Below are 19,229 nucleotides of genomic sequence, written 5' to 3'. Positions count from 1 at the left end.
GGAGCTATTGTACTTAAGTGATGTGCGAACATAATTAGTCGTCGACAAGACTGGAAAGACTAATTCCTTATTACCCATTCAGGTTGATTGAAATCTCTGAGGTGGAGAGCCGTTATTTCCCTCTAAAAAATAGATGAAGCATAGTCACACCAGTAATCTTTCCTCATAATAATAAAAAAATAATAACAATAATAAGAAGAAGAATAATATCTTGGTATTTAAATTGTTTGAAAACATAATTTGTGTACAAAATCGTAGAAAGCAGGACAGAACCCGCCATCCCTCCATGTGTTAAGACCTCCTTAATTCCTTCCTCGTCATCCACAATCAAGCTGTTTTAAAAACGTTTCGAGCTCAGATAAACAGGATAATCACAGCCACATTTTGTGTCCATTCACCAAACACTATCTATTCAAAATAGGGTGTGGGGCTGTGAGGGGGGCTGGGGCTCAAATTATTTGCAGCAACTGTAAAAACAAAAGTTAAGATTGCATTTTAATTAACTTTTCGACTACAAACAAACAGGTTTTCGCCGGAGCTGGTCCCAGTGTCGGGTTTAAACAAACAAACTGTACGGAGAAGTGAGCGGGCTCTCACCCCAACAATAACAGCTGAGCTGCAAGCTGGACGCTGCTTCCCACACTGGAGGCAGCAACCACTGCAGGTGACCACTGGCCAGTGCGTGCACGCACGCACGCACGCACGCACGCACACACACACACACACACACACACACACACACACACACACACGCGCGCGCGCACACGCATGCACGTCTGCACACACGCACCATCATATTTTAACAGCATGTGCAAATTGTATTGCAGAAAATGTATTTGTGATTTTATCCAACAATAACAACAATCAGTGATTTGCTTGTAAAAATAATATCATTATTAATTGTGGTAAAATTAAAATAATACTGTTGCAGTTATGCATTTTTTTTTTTTTTTTGCAAAGTGAAAAAGTGTAAAACACACACAATAAATATTCAGCTTCACAAAAAAGTTACATTACATTACATTTTGATTTGTGCCTCAATGTCCTGTCACTCTTTTTGACCTTTCAAGCCACACCTCCAAGGGCGTACTTCAGAGCCACAAAGCATTTCAGTTCTGAAACCTCGCTTACAAACTCACGATGACAAACGGTATCCTACACACCGCCGCTCACTGTTTTCACCTTTCCTGGAAACGTCTTCCAAGCACTGTTGCGGTGAACTGCGTGCCCGTGATCTATGGTTTACCAGCTCCACGCGGTTACGCAACGATGCACGTCTTCAGATGCATTATTTGAGTCAGTTGAGATTTAATTAAGATCACAGTCTCTGAAATCCCTTTCAAATGAAACTGTAGTCAAAAGACAATGGCTGACACATCCTCGTGCAGATTGTTTCTATTCTCTGCACACCAGCAATGCAAAGCTAATCCTTGTTTCAGTGACGGCAGACAAGAGGGCCACAAATAGTGCTGCTTCTTGACACTCTTAATATTGTTATGTTGTGTGACTCATATGAAGTACACAGCTAGTTAATAAATTATATTAAAAAGATAAGCAGTGTCAGCACTAAGGTTTACAACATTTACTAAAAATCAGGATGTCAACTTGTTTTTGTCCACACACCAGCAGAAAAATCCACACTTCATTTGTAGGTGAAACATGTCAAGACCATCACGTCCCTTATTGTTTTAAAATACACAGGTTGTGACAGAGATGAGTGGTGAAAAAGACCTGCTCCCATAAAACACTCTACACCATGTAATCTCATCATTATCCTCCCATCTCAACCCTTTGAAACACATGGTATCTCAAGTGTAGAGTTAATCTCCCAATATGAAACAGAGACGCACGCACTCGGAGCAGTAATGACCCTTAAAAAAAAAAAAAAAAAAAAAAAAAGATTGAAAGCCTTTTTCAAGTAAAAACATGTTTTAGTCGGGAAAGCCAGGGAATAACAGCAGAGAGCAGCTGGTGGCTCACTATATCACTGCTAAACTATTCCCCCGTCTCTCCTCTCTGTCTTGCCTGCCTGCTCCAGTACAAAGCAGAGACCGTCCCTGTAAAGGATATCCCAGCGAGCTGCCAGGCTCTGGCGGCTACCCCCTGTGCCCCCCTCTCCGGGTACACGGCTAATATCTGGTTGCCTATGTCATGGTTTAGAAATGACAGGTGCTGGCAGCCCCTCGCCTTGACAGGCCACTGCACAAATAACGCCCCTGCCTGAAAGGGCTAATGCACTACTAATGAACAATAAATCAACTTTGATTACAAACTGTCAACCCAATCAGCTCGCACTCCAGCTCTCCCAAACTGCGAGTCTCGGCACAGCTGCACGGCATTACGGTGCACGCTGCCCTGTTTAGGCTTCGCTCTCCTCCTCTTCAACCATCTGATATTCTCCTCCACTGTTCTCCTCCATCTCTCCTTTCAATCAGGCACCCACTTTCTTAGCACTGATGCAAGGGTGCTGAAACAGTGCACCCAAAAAAAAAGTTTGGGCTAAATTGTGAGTGCAAACAGACAAAAAGAAAAGCAGCACTCTGAAAAAAAGGTGACTGACGTGGGAGTCTTTTCAACAGTTGCATTACTTGATGTGATTGTAATAAAAATACTTGAGATCATTAAACAACAGAAAGTCAATAGCTGTCTTCTGTGTAAAACCTCAAAGCTTTCAAAGAGGACTCAAGGTTGACAGCAGAAAAAATGGAAGAAAATGACCACAAGCTTGCCTCCTAAATGCACTACACAATCCCTTTGTTGTCAAGTGCAGACACACACACACACACACACACACACACACACACACACACACACACACACACACACACACACACACACACACACACACACACACACACACACACACACACACACACACACACACACACACACATGCACGTACAAACATTCACACTCTCTAACTTTTCAGGAAGATACAAGCGATGACATTTGGAGTGACAGCATGTCTCTAACGTGGTTTTGTGGTGACAGTGTCAAATATAGAGCTGTGCCAGCCTGTCTTAATTCACTATGACACCATGAGGAGTGAGGATTAGTCCAGGCCATAGCCTGAGAGCAAGCAGGGTCTGACCAGCACTCATTAACTCAGACGAACAAATCCTCACAAAATATACAAAAGCAGCAAAAGCCAACGCGTAGCAAAAAATAAAAAAACAACGTCAAATGCCTCACCTCACCTGGAAATACTCTAAAACAACACAGCAATAACGTGATCACTTCCTGACAAAAACAACAATGTAAACGAGAAGCAAACCTGTCTCCTGTTTTTCCTAGAACTTTCCATAATTCAGACAGCATACAGAACAGTGCCGCATCCTGCTTGACTGGTTAGCTCACTATCAGCAAAGTACACAAAACTAAACAAACAGCATAACATGGAAGGCAGAAACTTACTGTAGATGGTGAGGCATCTAACACAGTAACTGACAAAGCAAAAGAAACTGTTGCTTGAAGTAAAAGTGAAATGCTGAAACAGAGCAGATGACATAAAAACAGAAGCTACCAATCTATCCAGCCTTGTTTGGGAATGCAATACATTCTGATACAGTACATTAAATGTGCATGACACCTGCTCCCTGTGTCTCTCCTACCAGGACAAGACTGTAAACTGTCAGCATCTCAGCGGCGAAGTAAGCCCTGGATAACTGCTTCTGTCATAAACAAACTGCATGGCAAAATTAACCAGTTACAATGATAAAACATCAACGATAGACAGACAATAAGCCTCTATTTCTCTTTTTCCCCGGTCAAATTAAATTGTCAAGTTTTTTACACAAGAAAGCTGGCAAAATCACAGAAATCAATCATATTGACAAACCTGACAAACTCCATTTAGCTGGCAGGGTAAACAGAGTGCTGGGCCACGCGGTGTGGAGTGAAGCAGAGCGGAGAGCCGAGCGGAGAGGGAAGGAGAGAGAGAGAGAGAGAGACAGTGTGAGTGAGTCAGTGAGAGAGACAGAGAGAGAGAGAGGGAGAGAGGGGGAGAGAGAGAGAGATAGGGAGAGGTAGAGGCACACAGGCTGGCAGGCAGGGAGGCTGAGAACAAGCGCCGCTGTGCTGTGGAGTCTCCAACCTTCCTCGGGATACAGACAGATTGCACGCGCAAGGTTGCTCCCTGGCTGACAAGATACAAAACTATCCAATCAACCACGCCCTTCTCCACCAATCACAACCAGCCCTCTAAACATAATCAATTCAAATGGGGCCACACAATAGGGAGCCGCGGGCTGGGCTGCAGGTGAAACCGTGCCTTTGTGTGGGGGCCCCTTTAAAAAAAAAAAAAAAAAAAAAAAAGAGGAAAAAAAGACACAGTTGACGGCTGTTAACCCTTTGACCCCTGCTGGGACTCCGGCCGTGCTATTGAAACAATGGGAGCCTAAAGAAAAGAGGCCCTTTAATTAAACAACAGATAAGTAAACACAGCTATCCAGCGGAAAGAAAGAAAGCTGGCCCCGCTATCAGCCCCTTTATTGTTCTGCTAAATGGAATTGTTTACAGTGCCGGAACAAAGACACAACTCATTTCACATGCTGAAAACAACAAATGCACAAACAATTCAGGCGCTTTGTAGTTATTTGGACTTTTTCTTCCTTTTCAAATTTCCCAAGCTGAGACAATACCACATGTATTTTATTTGAGAGTAAAATAATGCATTTATGAGAACAGTTTGTTTTGCCTTGTATTTCCTCCACTAATGTCAATGTGTGCTCTCTCACCAGAACACACAACTAGTTCTAATATGACAAGTTTGTGTGTATTTGGTCATGAAATCAACCACAGCAGCATAAACTTTTTCCCAGTTTTTTAACACTTATCCTACAATTTGGCCTGAGACAACCTAAAACCACTTACATTAATAGCTAACATTACACCAGCTACTAAGCAATCCATCCAGCTCCATCCCAATGAGAGCAATTAGCTGTCATAATATCATCACACTCTTTAACACCCGTGTGCGCTCGGTAAGGGGAAAAGACAGAGGAGGAAAACAGGACTCTGCCACCTACTGGACATCTTACTGAACTCACCAGGAGACAGAGAGAAGGCAGTAGGAGCAGCCTGACCCCTGTCAACATGTAGTGAATGTATGTATTTTAACCTTCTGGCTGAGCAAATTGTTCATCTGAACACAACTAGAAGCACATTTCATTTGACAGACATAAAAAAAAATAAAGAAACAGAATGAGCTGTTGTTCTTTAAGTAATAACAAAATCAGGTTCTCTAACTTGTGCAACCCACTTAACAAAGAATTAGTAAAAAGGCATGAGGCAAGATTAGCACCTCACTTTGTTAATTATCATGACAATAAACACAGAGCTGAGTAACAGAGCTCTAAAACACAGCTCATATCAACAGCTATAAACCCTTGGCCAAGGATGAAGGAATGTTCATGGGATGCATTCCAGCCCGCAAACACACTGGTAAAATAAACAGAGCGCCTGCATAACAAGCCACTGCTCTCATCTGCTAATAACTAACAATGAGCTCTGCTAAGCTGGCCTGACCTATATAAATTATTGACTGGGACACCTCAAGTGTCAAAAGTGACAATTCCAATACATATCATAGTGAATAATTAAGTGGAAGAGAAGGACGCTTTTATTTTCTATCTGACACCCTCAAGATGGCTCACACAAAAAGACAGTGACATGCAGGCATGTGCTTACAACTGCACGCACGCACTCAACACACACACGCACACACAAACACATACGCACACATGCACAAAGTGGTTTAGGCTATGGCCACACTCTTCTCCCCCGGCACTCTCCCAGGGGTGGTATGTCGGCGTATTCTCAATAAAACACCTTCTTAGCAGTAATAGGCCACTGTTCTCATTTCAACGCTCCCAAAGGCCTCATGATAAATTTAGCAGACACACAGTTCAAGCTTCTCCTCTCACACACTGTCTTTCTAATCCATTGCCTCTGTGCCTACGCCATGTAAAATAATTACACATATGTGTCGATGTGATACACACGCTATATAGATTTTTTTTCCCCGTGCACAGAGAAACATCAATATCCTTGAGCCTTGAACCGGCGTCCCCTGTGATAGTTTACAGAGAGTACTAAGCGATTGTGTTCATGACAGAGTGGACGACATTATAAAATACTCCCATTTCCTGCTTGAGTTAGAGTGAAAGTATGAGTTAATGTCTGGTCTGGGCTCTGCCCCACTCGGCTCTGGCTAAAGATAACGACTGGGCTCCAATTACAAAGCCTTCCCAAAACACTAACACAGCCAGTGAATAAGCTGCACCGGCATGCCAACCTGCGTCTTACTGCTACTACAGAGAGAGAGGGAGAGAGGGGAAGCGGAGGAAAACACAAAACTACACTCATTCCTTTTCTTGAAAGGCTCTGGTGACCTGGACCATTGTCATGAGAAAACAAACACAGTCTGTTTCCCTATGTGGGTGTAAAGTAAATCATTGTTTACTGATGGTGGGAGTCAGCAGGGCAGGTGTGGGACCTATATAAATAACAGCTGCTCTATATAATATCGCCAAGGCAACAAAAATACCTTTTGGCTCCACAACAGCACCATAACGTTCTTTCTTCCTATTATTTCCACAGTGTCCCCTATCAAAGTCAAAAGAGACACAAAGCATTTCATTACAGAAATAATTCACACAATAATTTTTTTTTTCCTCGAGCAACAGCAAAACCTTTCAGAAAGATCCCACATTTGATTTTGGTGACCCGCTGACTCGCACAGTACAGAATGTCATTTCTGCAGCAGTGAAACAACAGCACAAAACCCTTTTTGAAGGAGTGGGATGCTTCCTCTGTCTTTCTAATCTGATGTCAAGGAATACAAAAGAAGATGATCCATTTTGAATTGTTCACTACGCCAAAGGTGAACACACTTTTATCTAACTTTACTTTAAATTCAAACTGCATTTACTTTATGTTTTATTTTTCTGAACCCTTGTGTAAGTTATTATTCTAATACTGTGGAGTTTTACTTATCATTGGTGCTGTGGTTTAAAAAGTCATGTGTGTTTCCACTGTAATGACATGACAGTGAACTCTTTTAACATGTGCAACCCACCGATACTCCCTCTGATACTTGGAATAAGTCATATTTAGAGTGAACGAGGTTATCACCCGAAGCAGAATGGAGTTACAGTAAGTCACGCCTGAGTCACCGTGTTCCTCCTGGTCTATTATATATGGGTTTGGTTATTTACTTTTAATTTCAGTCTTCAGGAACACATTGTTTAGTCAGCACATGTGAAGTCTGTATTTGCAAAATATTTCCTGAGGTGATATGCCAGCCAGTGTATAACGGAGCTTGTGTTTCAGCGTGTACCGTCTAGTGTGGTTTTTCACTTAGTCAAAACAAGAACACATTTGGGTTTGAGCAACATCGATTTTAAAGAGGTGGGGGAATTTCTGCCTCGTCTTGTTTGGTGATTGATTCATCTTTGATTTAAGATCGGAAACTATATTAATACACAGAAACTGTATTTTAACAAGCAATAACACTTGTTCTGTGTGGGTTGTGGAGATTAAAATAACTTGACTGCTAAATCTGACGCCACAAAGAGCACGTACGTTATTTCAAATATATCATAGTCTAATTTATGGGCAGTCACAAATACATGAGATTTACTCTTAAAATCAGACTGATAGAGTGTAAGCAAGTCTGTCTGTGGGTGGCTCCTGTCATCACTTTTTAAGGGAGACTAAGTGTAGGACGCACAGTAAGCCTACATTACCGCTAACCATCATGATGAACTGTTTAGTTAACCTTTTCATTGGCGTTATTAGACAGTATTTGTGAGTCTGTCCTGTTTCCAACACTAACCAATAAAACACTTCTCAGGAACATTCACAGATGTAACAGGAATAGATGAGGACTCTTAATATGAATTTCTTTTAACTAATAAGGAAAAATTAAAAGGCAACAGCAAACTAATGACACTTCGGCTTGAAGCTTTCTGCAGATTGGGCGTAGCTACATGGATGACTAGGCTGAGCACCGTGATGGTTTACTGTACAATGTCCAACACAAACATAAAATATAACTCTAAACTATGTCCTCATGTAGCTGAAGGCCCTTCTGTCTCTTGATCTCTCTCTCATGCTGTCTGTATGAAACAACATTGCTCTTTCCTATTCGTCACCAAAAGGAAAATGGAATCAGAGAATCGCCAAGCTGTCAAATGTGTGCAACAACACCCAAAGAGAAACTGCATAGTGAGCCGATGCTGACTTGACTGCACCTTGCATAGCTGTTAGTGTTTATTAATGCTATGGTTGACTGTGCATCTGTCCTTCCACCCCGCTGCAAAGGGCCTGTGAATCACTCCAAACAACACACGCTTGACATCAAGATATAGTGCCAGAGGATGACACAAAGATACAACAAATTTTAGGGGGAAGTGTGTATCTGGGTGGATGACTGAGTGGGGTGGAGGGTTGAGAGGGTTCATTGCTTGAAGGGAAACATCAGGCCTAAAATGAAAAGAGGGTCCTGAAAATGGTAAGTGGCTCCCAGCGCTGTGACTGGAGTCAATTCGACAGTCATCGTCTTGGCTGGAAGAAAGCTCCGAACACAGCAGCCCCCCCCCGCCAGACTCTGCTTGGCTGCGTGGAAATGGGACAGATGACTTCATTCTGACAGGATTATCCCAAACCTGGTTCTAATCTATACAGTACACATAATACATTTTTACAATATGACAAGGAAAACAAGCAGCAAAGGAGACGGCCTGATCCCGGGGTTCCACGCGAGCACCGGCCTCCGTGTTGTGTTGATCATTCCTGACAGATTGTATCACCTCAAAGCAATACACGTGTCAAAATGAGATTTCATTACAGCATCACCTTGAGATGTTTTTACTCAAAGAGATGAACTCCTTCTAAGGATCACGCACAGAACTGATGAATTATGGGATTTTACTGTTGGAGACACTTTGCAGAGCTGTGCTGAATGACATTTCCCTAAAATACGCATGGCAACAGCACACGCTCGAGGTAAGGAAGCAATGAAAGCAAAAAAAATGTCATCAACTATAAGTTCAATCAAGAGTATATTCAAAAAATAATAATACAACCCCCCCAGCTCTTAGAGGAAGAGTTTGTAGTTCTTTAGTACTGTACGCATGCTAAATTTGACACTAGAGCTAGCCGATTAGCTTAGCTACCCTCAAAGATGAGATATAGGGAGAAAGCTAGTCTTGCTCTATCCAAAGGTGCCAAACACCCTGTGTGTTTTACTGCAGTCACTTCCTGGAGTCTCTCTTGGTTTTCTAGCAACTTCACGTTAACAACAAGACTCCAAGCTAGCTGTTCCCCCGTGTTTCCAGTCTTTGTGATAAGCTAAGCTAAGTGGCTGCTGATAGCGGCTACATATTCACCGTACAGACATGAGAGTGGTATCGATATAACTCTAGGCTAGAAATGAAGACGCACAAAAATGTCAAACCATTTCTTGGTTTGATTTACAAGGTACAAACTACGAACACTTGTGTTGGTTGTGGTTACATCCACAGGCTCTGTGAATCATCTCCTGCTCAACCTGCAGAGGTTTGAACTTTAATAGACTGGCTAATCTTGGCAAGCTTAAAGCAGTCGCTAAGTGAATCAATTAGAAATTGGCAATGCTTTGATTTGGTTCAGCGTTTTGAGAGAGTGCCACCACTCCGTCTGTCTCTCCATGTTCAGCGCTTCTTTTTTTTCATTTTTCTTCCTGCCAGTATTATTTTCTCATCTAAAATTCTTCCAGTGGATTTTAGCTGAGTATGAATCCACTCCTCTTCTCTTGGCCAGGTTCCCCTTGTGTAGACTGAATCTTGTTGTTGCATCAACTGACCGGGACATTAATCCAGTCTCGTGCTCACCGTCACCTCGCCAGTGGGCTACCGCTGCCGTGCCACTTTGGGCCACTGGCCGACTGGGCTGCGGGAACACCTCGAAATGCTGCCTCAGATCGCCCTGCAGCACTGGCTGAGCTCCAGCTGACAGGCTTTGGCCTAGTGTTCTAATGACTTACAGATTGGAGCGCTGTGGTATACATGTGTCAGGACAATGCCATGGGCCTACTGCAAAAACAGTAGGAGAGGGAGAGAAAGAGAGCCGGCGGCTTCTCCCCGTCCTGTCAGACAGAGGCTTGGCCCCTGGATTGTGTCACATCACGCTTCCCCCCAACAGACCGCAAATGAAGGATGTGAAGAGCAAACGTGGGGAGGAGGGGCGATGGAGGGGCTCTCTACAACTTAAAAGGCTTTCATCCTGTAAACTGAAAAGACATTATCTTTTGACCTGGAGATGCCCTCTGTGAGGCTGTACACTATGGTGTGAAAACACAGAGAGAGGGGGAGAGACAGAAAAGAAGAAAAAAAAAGGAGAGTCAGAAGTGTAGATTGTGGCTTCAAATGGTAATACTATGGATAAGAAAACTGTCATGGCATGGTCTTGAAACATCAGTAAATTCTCTGTATCTGAAGAATAACAAGCGATGCACCTTTGACATCATGAAAATGTTCAATGCAACATTTATCAGAGAATGCGGAATAGTGTTTCTCATGTATCTCATCACATAATTAGAATAAATACGAACAAAACAATCAAAGCCAAAGGATATAGATGCTCTTTAAGCTTCAAGTTCTTTGCAAAGAAGCTTTTCATTTGAAGATGAAACATGAAAGCTCTCAATAGTGAGTAAAGCGATGCTATAGTTTTCCTTTACCCTTTTCTATAAGCAGACTATCTCTGCTCTGAGTCACCAGTAAAAACTGCCAGAAACTCAAGATACATGTGCTAAGCATATCTTTGCTTTCCCACATTATCCACCTGCCTCTCCTCAAAGTGGCCATTCATGAATTCTCATTATAATAAGTGTAGACAGAAACCAGTCAATGTCATTCAAGCAGCGTCCACACAGGGAACTTCAGCTGGCTGCCAGCCATTCCTCACACTGTACCAGTGACATGAATAATGAAGGCCAATCTCAGGCACAATCCTGGATGGGAAACAAGCATAATCTGGGCATTACACTGATAGCACAGACACCATGTTGACACAACATCTTCAGCCCAGCTGAATGCCACATAATCCCCTGTAGGAGGTGGATGCCTACCTAGGATCTCTTGCAATGAGGTGTAGTTAACCAGCCAGGCTCGTGAGCAACGCCACAAACGAGCTTCAAGTTCCCCCTCCTCCCACCTTGGTGCTGCTGGACTATCAGCGAGGGTCCGACAGTGTTGTTCCTAATTACCTATTTCTCCACTCCTGATCCTGCGGCTGGCATAATTAGTTACCTGGGGCTGCAATCCAATTTGAAGTGATGACAAGAAAGTGATCCATGAAAAAGTAATAAGTTAAATCCAATTTCAGCCTGCCTCTAATTAAATGCACATGGAACTAATGAGTCAAACCCTACCATTTCACTGATAATGGTAATTAGCGGGGTGGGAGTTGCCGGCTCTCGTCGTTGTGCCACTGTAGGTGTGAAGCGCAGAAAGGTAAAAGCGGCATGGATTCTTTTAATCACACGTGTCATTCTGTCAATGTAATTTACTGGCTTTTTGACCAGTCAAGTATGTTTAGCTGCTTCCCAGCCTGCGCAGCAGCTGTTTGTATATCTAGTCTGATTAAAGCGCCTCTAGGCTGCAGAGTATACAGTGGAAGCATCTTCATCCAGAGGCAGGGGTGGGGGAGGTGGGGGGCACCCCTGTTGGAGCTATAAAACCAAAGAGCCATTTAATGCTGATCAAGGATTCTGAGGCTTGTTTGACTCATATTTTTTTTCCCTTTACTACTCTATGCCGCTCATTTTTTTTTTCAGATGTTCTGTATATACCGTGCTTCATTATTTTTGACTTGAATGAGAATGAATTGGAAAGTGAGTCACATCTCCAAATGAGTAAAAGTCTCTCTGCACATCTCCTCGTGCCTAATGGGAAGACCGCTGAGATGAATGGAGCCTCGTCCACAGATCAGGTGCTTTTATGGGGTGTCAGCTTACTACACAGCCTCATAATTGTTGGATCATGTCTTTTGATGACCCAGTCCAGCTCAACAGATAATCATTATCCAGGCTGTATGATGGAGATAGTGAATGTTCTGTGTGAAGGGGGCTCCTCTAAGCACGGGTTTGTTCTTAAAAGAGGAAGCGAGATGAGGCTCGTTACCGTTACCCTCTGGTGTTTCACAAAATGTGTTTGTGAGAGAGGGATGGTGTGAGAAGAAAGAAAAAAAAACAAGAGAAATCTCACCACCAGAAAACCATAAGAAGAAAAAAAACCCAACAAAAACAAATGTAATACATCCCTACACAGAGCGGCACACTGATGTTTATGTATGAAAGCTTGGCTTTAAACTGTGTGTGTGTGTGTGAGAGCGTGTGTGTGGTTGGGGTGTGTTTAATTAGCAGAATATGTAATTCAGAGATAAACAAACACTTGTATGGACCTGTGGCTTTTTCATAATGGCAGTTTCAACCCAGCAAAATGTAACATACAACATTAGAGAGCAGGCAATTTACAGCGTTAGTTAGACACTACAGCAAGCCTGTGCTCTCTTCACAAGAACTGGGCAGGAGAGGGGAGGGGAGGGGAAGCGGGGGAAAGGGCCCGACTCTCTTTTCAATAGCTGAGTGACAGCTTGGCCAAGCTCTCTGTATACATTAATAAATTAGAATTTTAATTTTGTCTTTGTCTGCAGGAGATGGTCTAGTACTTCACTATGTACCAACAACTGGCTGTACGCTGGAATCTGCCGTTGTGGTCCCCTCTGTTGACCTCTGCAGCACAATTCCCTGCCAGCCTGTGGAAACTGTTTAGTTTGATCCTTTCAACTTATTTGAATCCTGACAAATATGCACACAACTGAAAGGTCATCACAGTCATATTTCATCCTCTGGAGCTATTCCGAAGACATCTGCACAACAAAGAGGCTTTTTCACAACCTGACATTAGACCTAGCTGCTACAATAGCTCATTAAAAAGGGCCCCCAATGGGATAGTAAGGGTATTAAATATTATATATATACACACATAGAGAACAGGGCCTCCGTATTAATTACCAAATATGCCCTGAAGTCGTTTGCAATTTCACACTGGCACAAACAACTGCTCCTTGTTCAAACAAAGATATACATCTCTGAGGCTGCTGATCTGAAATTAACGTAAATATTGCATCAGATACGCAGCGCTGTTCATATTAAAAGCAGAACAAGATGAAAAATAAAAAGATTTTTTTTTTCTTTGCATCACAAAGGCAGTCCGAATAGCTGTCCTACCGCCTCTTTACCTCTCCCCACCCTCACACTTTCCCACCCCTCGCTTGTCTCTCTCTAGTCCACCACCAAGCCCTCCACCTCTTATCACCCGCCCCGCTTGTGGGCTGCTCTGCAGCACCTCCTGCTGCTGGTGGTAGGGACCTGCCTCCTCTTTTATTTAAGCTGCGTGCGTGCGTGCGTGCGTGCGTGCGTGCGTGCGTGCGTGCGTGCGTGCGTGCGTGCGTGCGCAGAGCAGTGATGAAAGGCAAGCAGGGAAAGCTCGGAGTTTCCTCTGCTTGACCCGACTCACTTCTCTGTGGGAGGAATGAAGCTCTCTCACTTCCCCCTTTTCTTCTCCCTTGTTTCCACACTTTCTCCTGCCTTTACACAAGCTGTACACCTCCTAAACTAAACGCAGTCAACAGAAAAGGCCTTTCCACTGTAGAGGTCGGGATCAGCCGCACATGCTGATGTGTGTTACTGCACTGGAGTGATTCTGGCACTACTGGATGAGCTCATGTGATCTGAACAGGCTGCACAGAGGCCTCTTCTAACATCCTGGCCCATATATTTCACAACAGTGGCCATTCCTTCAAGCTGCTGCTTCCAATCTTCTATGTCAAGACACATGGTTGGCTGTGTGTCTGTGTTTGTATGTGTGCTGCTAAATCACACATAATGTGTGAGCACAGATAACTGCAAATGTTGCACTGCCAATTTTAATTTCCTGTTTGTGAACTTAGCCCAGCGCTGTTTCTCGCACACTATGTTCTTGAGAGAGTTGCATAAGTTCACTTCATTTTTTTTACTGGATCAACCACAAAGTCAAATAAGCGAACCCTCTGATAATCGCAAGTTAATAAATAAGATCATGTCTAAGAATGACAACATATTTATGGTACCTGTAGGCTTTGCTGCTTGTCGTTGGCTTTGGGGGATTTGCGGCCAGTGTTTTGTTGAGACTGCAGATGCTGCGACTGAGGCTGCTGCTGCTGCTGCTGCTGCTGCTGCTGCTGCTGCTGCTGGTGGAGGAGTATCTGCCGAGCCACTTGGAGAGCCTAATAGAGAGAATTATGTATTAAGATTAAAACAAAGTACAATAGAAATGCTAGAAGTAGATATGCAAAAAGCCCCTTGAGAACACTTTGATGCCTATTATCAGAGCAGATGTATCCCCTTACAACAATATCCCCATGGCCTTGGGATAGATAACAAACAAACACTGCAGACCATCTTTTCATACTCTCCCCCATTCAGTCATAAATCTGAGGCTGGCATAAACAATCCCTCCACAAACACACAGGGAACAATGATCACATGTCAAAACAAAGTCGCAGACAGAAAGAAGACGAAAAAAATTCAAGTGCAGCCATCCAGAAGAAATATTTATCTGTTGATAAGTTGCACTTACAGCAAACACAAATGTGTGTCACAAAGACACCAATCAGTGCTTTTGATCCTCGTTTAGCTCAGTCAAACTCTCCAAATAAAAGGCTTTATGGCTGCTTCAAATATCTGTTAAAGGACACGGCCTTCTCAGTGGAAAACAAAATACAGTGCAGTCACATGTTTATTGCTCCAGCTACTCCCTTTTCCCTTACGATAAATAATCAAACATGCCATCCAGAGCAAACAAAGCTGGAGAGAGCTGGGGGAAAAAAACACAGTGGTCTTGAAAACGGTCAGCGATACCAAGAAAAGCAAGCCTTGTGTTCCCACAGTGAGCTGGCCAGCCTCACACCTCCACCAGTAAACCATCTGGGTAAATAACTGGCCTCATTCTTTCCATGTTCCTCAGACGATTGCTCCCACAATTAAACAAACAGTCGGGGGCACATTCAAGCTCATCTCACAGACGGACAATCTATAAGTTCTCCAGTCAATTATTTGAGAAGTTCGGAAATTGTAAAAGCAAATGGGGGAATGTTTAACAAGAAGATAGTGAGAGAGAGAGAGAGAGAGAGAGAGAGACAGAGACAGAGACAGAGACAGAGACAGAGAGGGCGCAAAAAAAGAAAAACGTTAGCAAGCGACGTGTGAACAAGTGAGTGAAACCTATGAAAGTCAGATATCGACAGGGAAAAGGCGAACAGAAAGCTCTGTGGATGGATGAAAAGATAGAAGTAACTATGAGAACTGGTGTTAGTGCCAGTAAAGTCTGACAATACTTCAAGACAGAAAGGGAAGAGACAGTTAGGGGGTTGGAGCGAACAGCTGTATGATGGTCTGTGTGTGGGTGTATGTGTTGACCCTCCCAAACACACGGCTGTCGGATGACATCATGAGGCATAAATACGACCACAGGCTACAAAGAGGCCACACTCCTGGCATTTCACCAAGCTTAACTTTAAAGTACATAAATTCTCCTCCTCTCTGTCCGTCTCTGTCTTTCTCTGAGCTCTCGTGCAAAGATAGATGATGCTACAGCGACATATCTCATTCTGCATGCCTAATTGTCCTCTGCTTTGAAATTTGTGGAGGGGAACCCCCCCAGCAAGCAAGTATACTCATAAAGAAAGTGTATAAATTGAAACTAAGAACTAAGTGAGCAAGATTCACACCCACGCACGGCAATATTTACACTTCAGACATTTAGCTTTTTCTCCGGAGCAACTAACAATCTAGTTGAAAAATCAGAGTCAAAAACATGGTGTGAACCGAAGCGACAGGGGAGGGATCGGAAAAACGCAAATGCTCCGTAATACTGTGAGATCGTCTCTTGCAGTCATTTTTTCATCACATTATGAAGCATTTTAGCTGCCAAAAACAGGCCAATATTTCAAAATGGTGAAAAAAAATGAACAAAAAACCCCCCAAACCTTCCAAAAAGTCCTTGACATTCGAAAAAGCCTTTTGTTTCATCAATCAAATTACATTTATTAAGTATTTCAAAATTCTACCATTGGGGAAATATTTACTCTGATTTCCACTCACAGTTAAAAAAGAATAAACCTAAAATGAAGATATTTCTGCATCAAATCACCATGTCAACGTTAGCAAAGTTACCAGCTTTTGAAACAGCGTTCATGAGAGTCATGCAATTTAGGTGAGGTGATTGGTGTGCATTAGTAGCTCTGATGATCTGCAAATGATCAAACAATGACATGTTGAGTAATCAAAACTTCGGATGACTCAGACAACGAAACACTGATAATTCATTAGGAAATTCAAAAGAAAAAAAAACTGTAATGAAATCATTCACGACGCCCAAGGCGTGGTATTACGGGCACCCTGAAGAGTAAACAAAGTTCACTATTTTCTTTTCCGCTGTAACCGATGACACATGCAGTGAAATGTGTGTGCGGTGGATTTGTGTGTGTGTGTCTGGGTTTACAACTGAGGGTGTTGGAACAAAGACAGTTGAGTCAACAGTAATGGATGAAAAGATACATTTCTGGGAAGTCTTCCCTCACTGTCATCTTCATATAAAGCAAACACACACACACACACACACACACACACACACACACACACACACACACACACACACACACACACACACACACACACACAAACAGACAGCAAACCTGCTCAATGATCAGTTACCACATGTTGATAAAGAAATTGTGATACCGCGATAACGTGCACTGTTAAAACAACGGGCTGTTAAGTACATTAATATTCCAACATTTTTATGCTGAGAGGTTCTTTGCAAAGCATTAATCAAGCCGTCAAAAGACAGGTCACACCTGAGTTTGACAGCCACAGTGTCCACACATGTCTGTGAGTGAGTCTGTACTCAAAGTTTTTCAAGAACTGTGCGTATACGTGCTTTGGTAAGAGGAGAGCTACATCACATGGCATAAATATGGCTGAATTAAGGTAATGTCTAATGTGCTGAAGCGTTAAAGCGAAGGAGCCACATGACAGTTTCAACAATCATGGCATTTTGCAGCATCGCATGGACATTGGAAAAGGAACATAGCCTGCTAATATCCACGTCAACAGCTTCATCACATTATTCTTCCAATTAAAGCAAGGGCGATCATTCGCTGGAAAACACAGCCAATGCTCGTCTCCACACAGGCGAATGAGCTGAAGTCACACTGCTGCCTGACAGCACATGCCTGAATGTGCTGGCTTGCAGGAATAACTTTACTTTGTGAATTCTGAAATCCAAAAGATAGGAGATCAGCAAACGCTGTTGTTGGTGTAGAAAATGAGAGGAAGAGGGCTGAGAACCTGCGCTGTGAGCTCTGCTCCGCCTTTAGGAATGCTGCTTTCATGTTTGGATTTTAAAAAAGGCCACTGGAGCTGGCATGCCTGTGAGAGGCCTAATGCTGGGCTAAAATAACCTATTGTGAACTGTCACTGCGATGTTTACACAGCAACCACTCCTCTATTTCAGAGCTCTCCCCCTCCTCCTCCTCCTCCTCCTCCTCTGGAATTTATCTTCTTTTGATCTTCCATTCAAAGGTACTGGACGCTTGATAGACACGCAAGCATAAGAGTTGCTCCAGGCGAATGTGATAAACTGTAAAATGATGACAGGCACACGGCATCTGAAGCACAGACAAATGGGGTACACAGCATGTTGCTATAAGAGGCCAAAGAGTGATAGCTACAGTAGGGTGCCCTACACTATACTGTACATGTGGGAAATGGTCCACTGGAAAGAATCCCACTTTTATTTTGTATATATTACACTATATTTTCTTAATGTAAGAAGTGTAATGATTGAGAAAGACTGTTACTTTATCTGTGTGCAAGCATACAAGAATACAATGGCCCTATTATAATCGCAAACTGAGGCTGTTTGGGAGGCAAGCTTGTTACCGGAATAAGAACCAAACTGTGGAGATATACGCCTACATCCACACACTATACATACATTCACTGTTTGTGGGTTTACAGATGCACAAATACACGCACACGCACACACACACACACACACACACACACACACACACACACACACACACACACACACACACACACACACACACACACACACACACACACACCATGGAGGGAGTAAACCCTCCAGGTGCTTTTGATTAGAAAACACCCTCCAGCACATGACAAAGGTTTTTATCAGCAACAAAGCCGGTGCAATTTGGTGTCCTTGTCATTTGCAGTCCTCTTTTATATTCCCCATTTCAAATGTGTTCAGAGTTCACACCCTCTTCCCCATGTTAACGCAACTTCCTCAATAAACAACAGGCGTTTTATCTGCACCTACTTTCACACCATATTAGTGAATAGAGGCAGGAGCGTCTCTTATGTCCCTGGGCTATCACGCTGTGATAAGGGAACTGCTAAGTACTGGATGTCTTTATGTGCAGTCTGCACATGTGGATTATTTACAGGCTTTGGGGTTTCCTGCTGCTAAAGCCAGCTCTGGGTGTCGTACAAATCCCAGCTCAGAGCATTGCCACACAGTCAAGTCTGCTCTCTGCTGAATCCCTCGCTGCACCTCTTTACCACTTTGACCAAAAATTGACATGTTTCAGATGTCTTTTTTCCTCGTTTTATGCAAGTGTACTGACCCACAGTCATCAAAAACAGTGTCAACAGGCCAAACTTAAGTGTGTACAAAGGAGAGAGATCTGAGAGAATCACTCCAAGTGTGGCAGACACACACTGCTCACATCACATTTTCTAAATGACAGATAAACAGAAAGGGAAGGGGATAGAAGGGCCAGAGGAAACAGAGGTGATGTGCGTAAATGCTGAGGGGAAATGTTCAGGGGGGAATCATTCAGGGTGTCTCCATCGGGAGTCAGACAGTGAGAAATGGGCCAGCGCTGTTTGTTCAGGCCCATCAACAGAGAGACCTCTGTAGTTCTATAAACGTCCGGCTCCTCTCGCCACAGCTGGTGAAGACCTTGAACGTGAAATGGTTTCAAGCAGATTGCTCCTAATTGCTAGAAGATGTGCAAGCAGGTGTAACCGGATCCCTGCGGCCACTCAAGAGAAAAGAAGAGGGAGCAAGATGTGGGTCTGTTTGTGGGTTTCTGCACTGTGTGAGTAT

The 19,229-nt window shown here is 43.2% G+C and overlaps 1 protein-coding gene across 3 annotated transcripts in view; it reads right to left on the bottom strand.

The window, feature by feature from the left end:
- The window catches only part of foxp1b (forkhead box P1b), a 95,877-nt gene that overhangs the window by 37,472 nt on the left and 39,176 nt on the right, over positions 1-19,229 (bottom strand). For 2 of the 3 annotated variants that reach the window (XM_070993760.1, XM_070993768.1), the window contains exon 3: positions 14,158-14,313. In XM_070993760.1, the coding sequence (XP_070849861.1) occupies positions 14,158-14,313 (156 nt within the window). Of the gene's footprint in view, positions 1-3,838; positions 3,913-14,157; positions 14,314-19,229 lie in introns of those variants that run through there. The other variant, XM_070993776.1, reaches the window with a different exon arrangement.

This window comes from Chaetodon trifascialis, chromosome 3 (genome assembly GCF_039877785.1).
Source record: "Chaetodon trifascialis isolate fChaTrf1 chromosome 3, fChaTrf1.hap1, whole genome shotgun sequence".
Lineage (NCBI taxonomy): Eukaryota > Metazoa > Chordata > Actinopteri > Chaetodontiformes > Chaetodontidae > Chaetodon > Chaetodon trifascialis.
The sequence above is the reverse complement of the archived record's forward strand: the minus strand, read 5'-3'. Positions and strand labels throughout refer to the sequence as shown.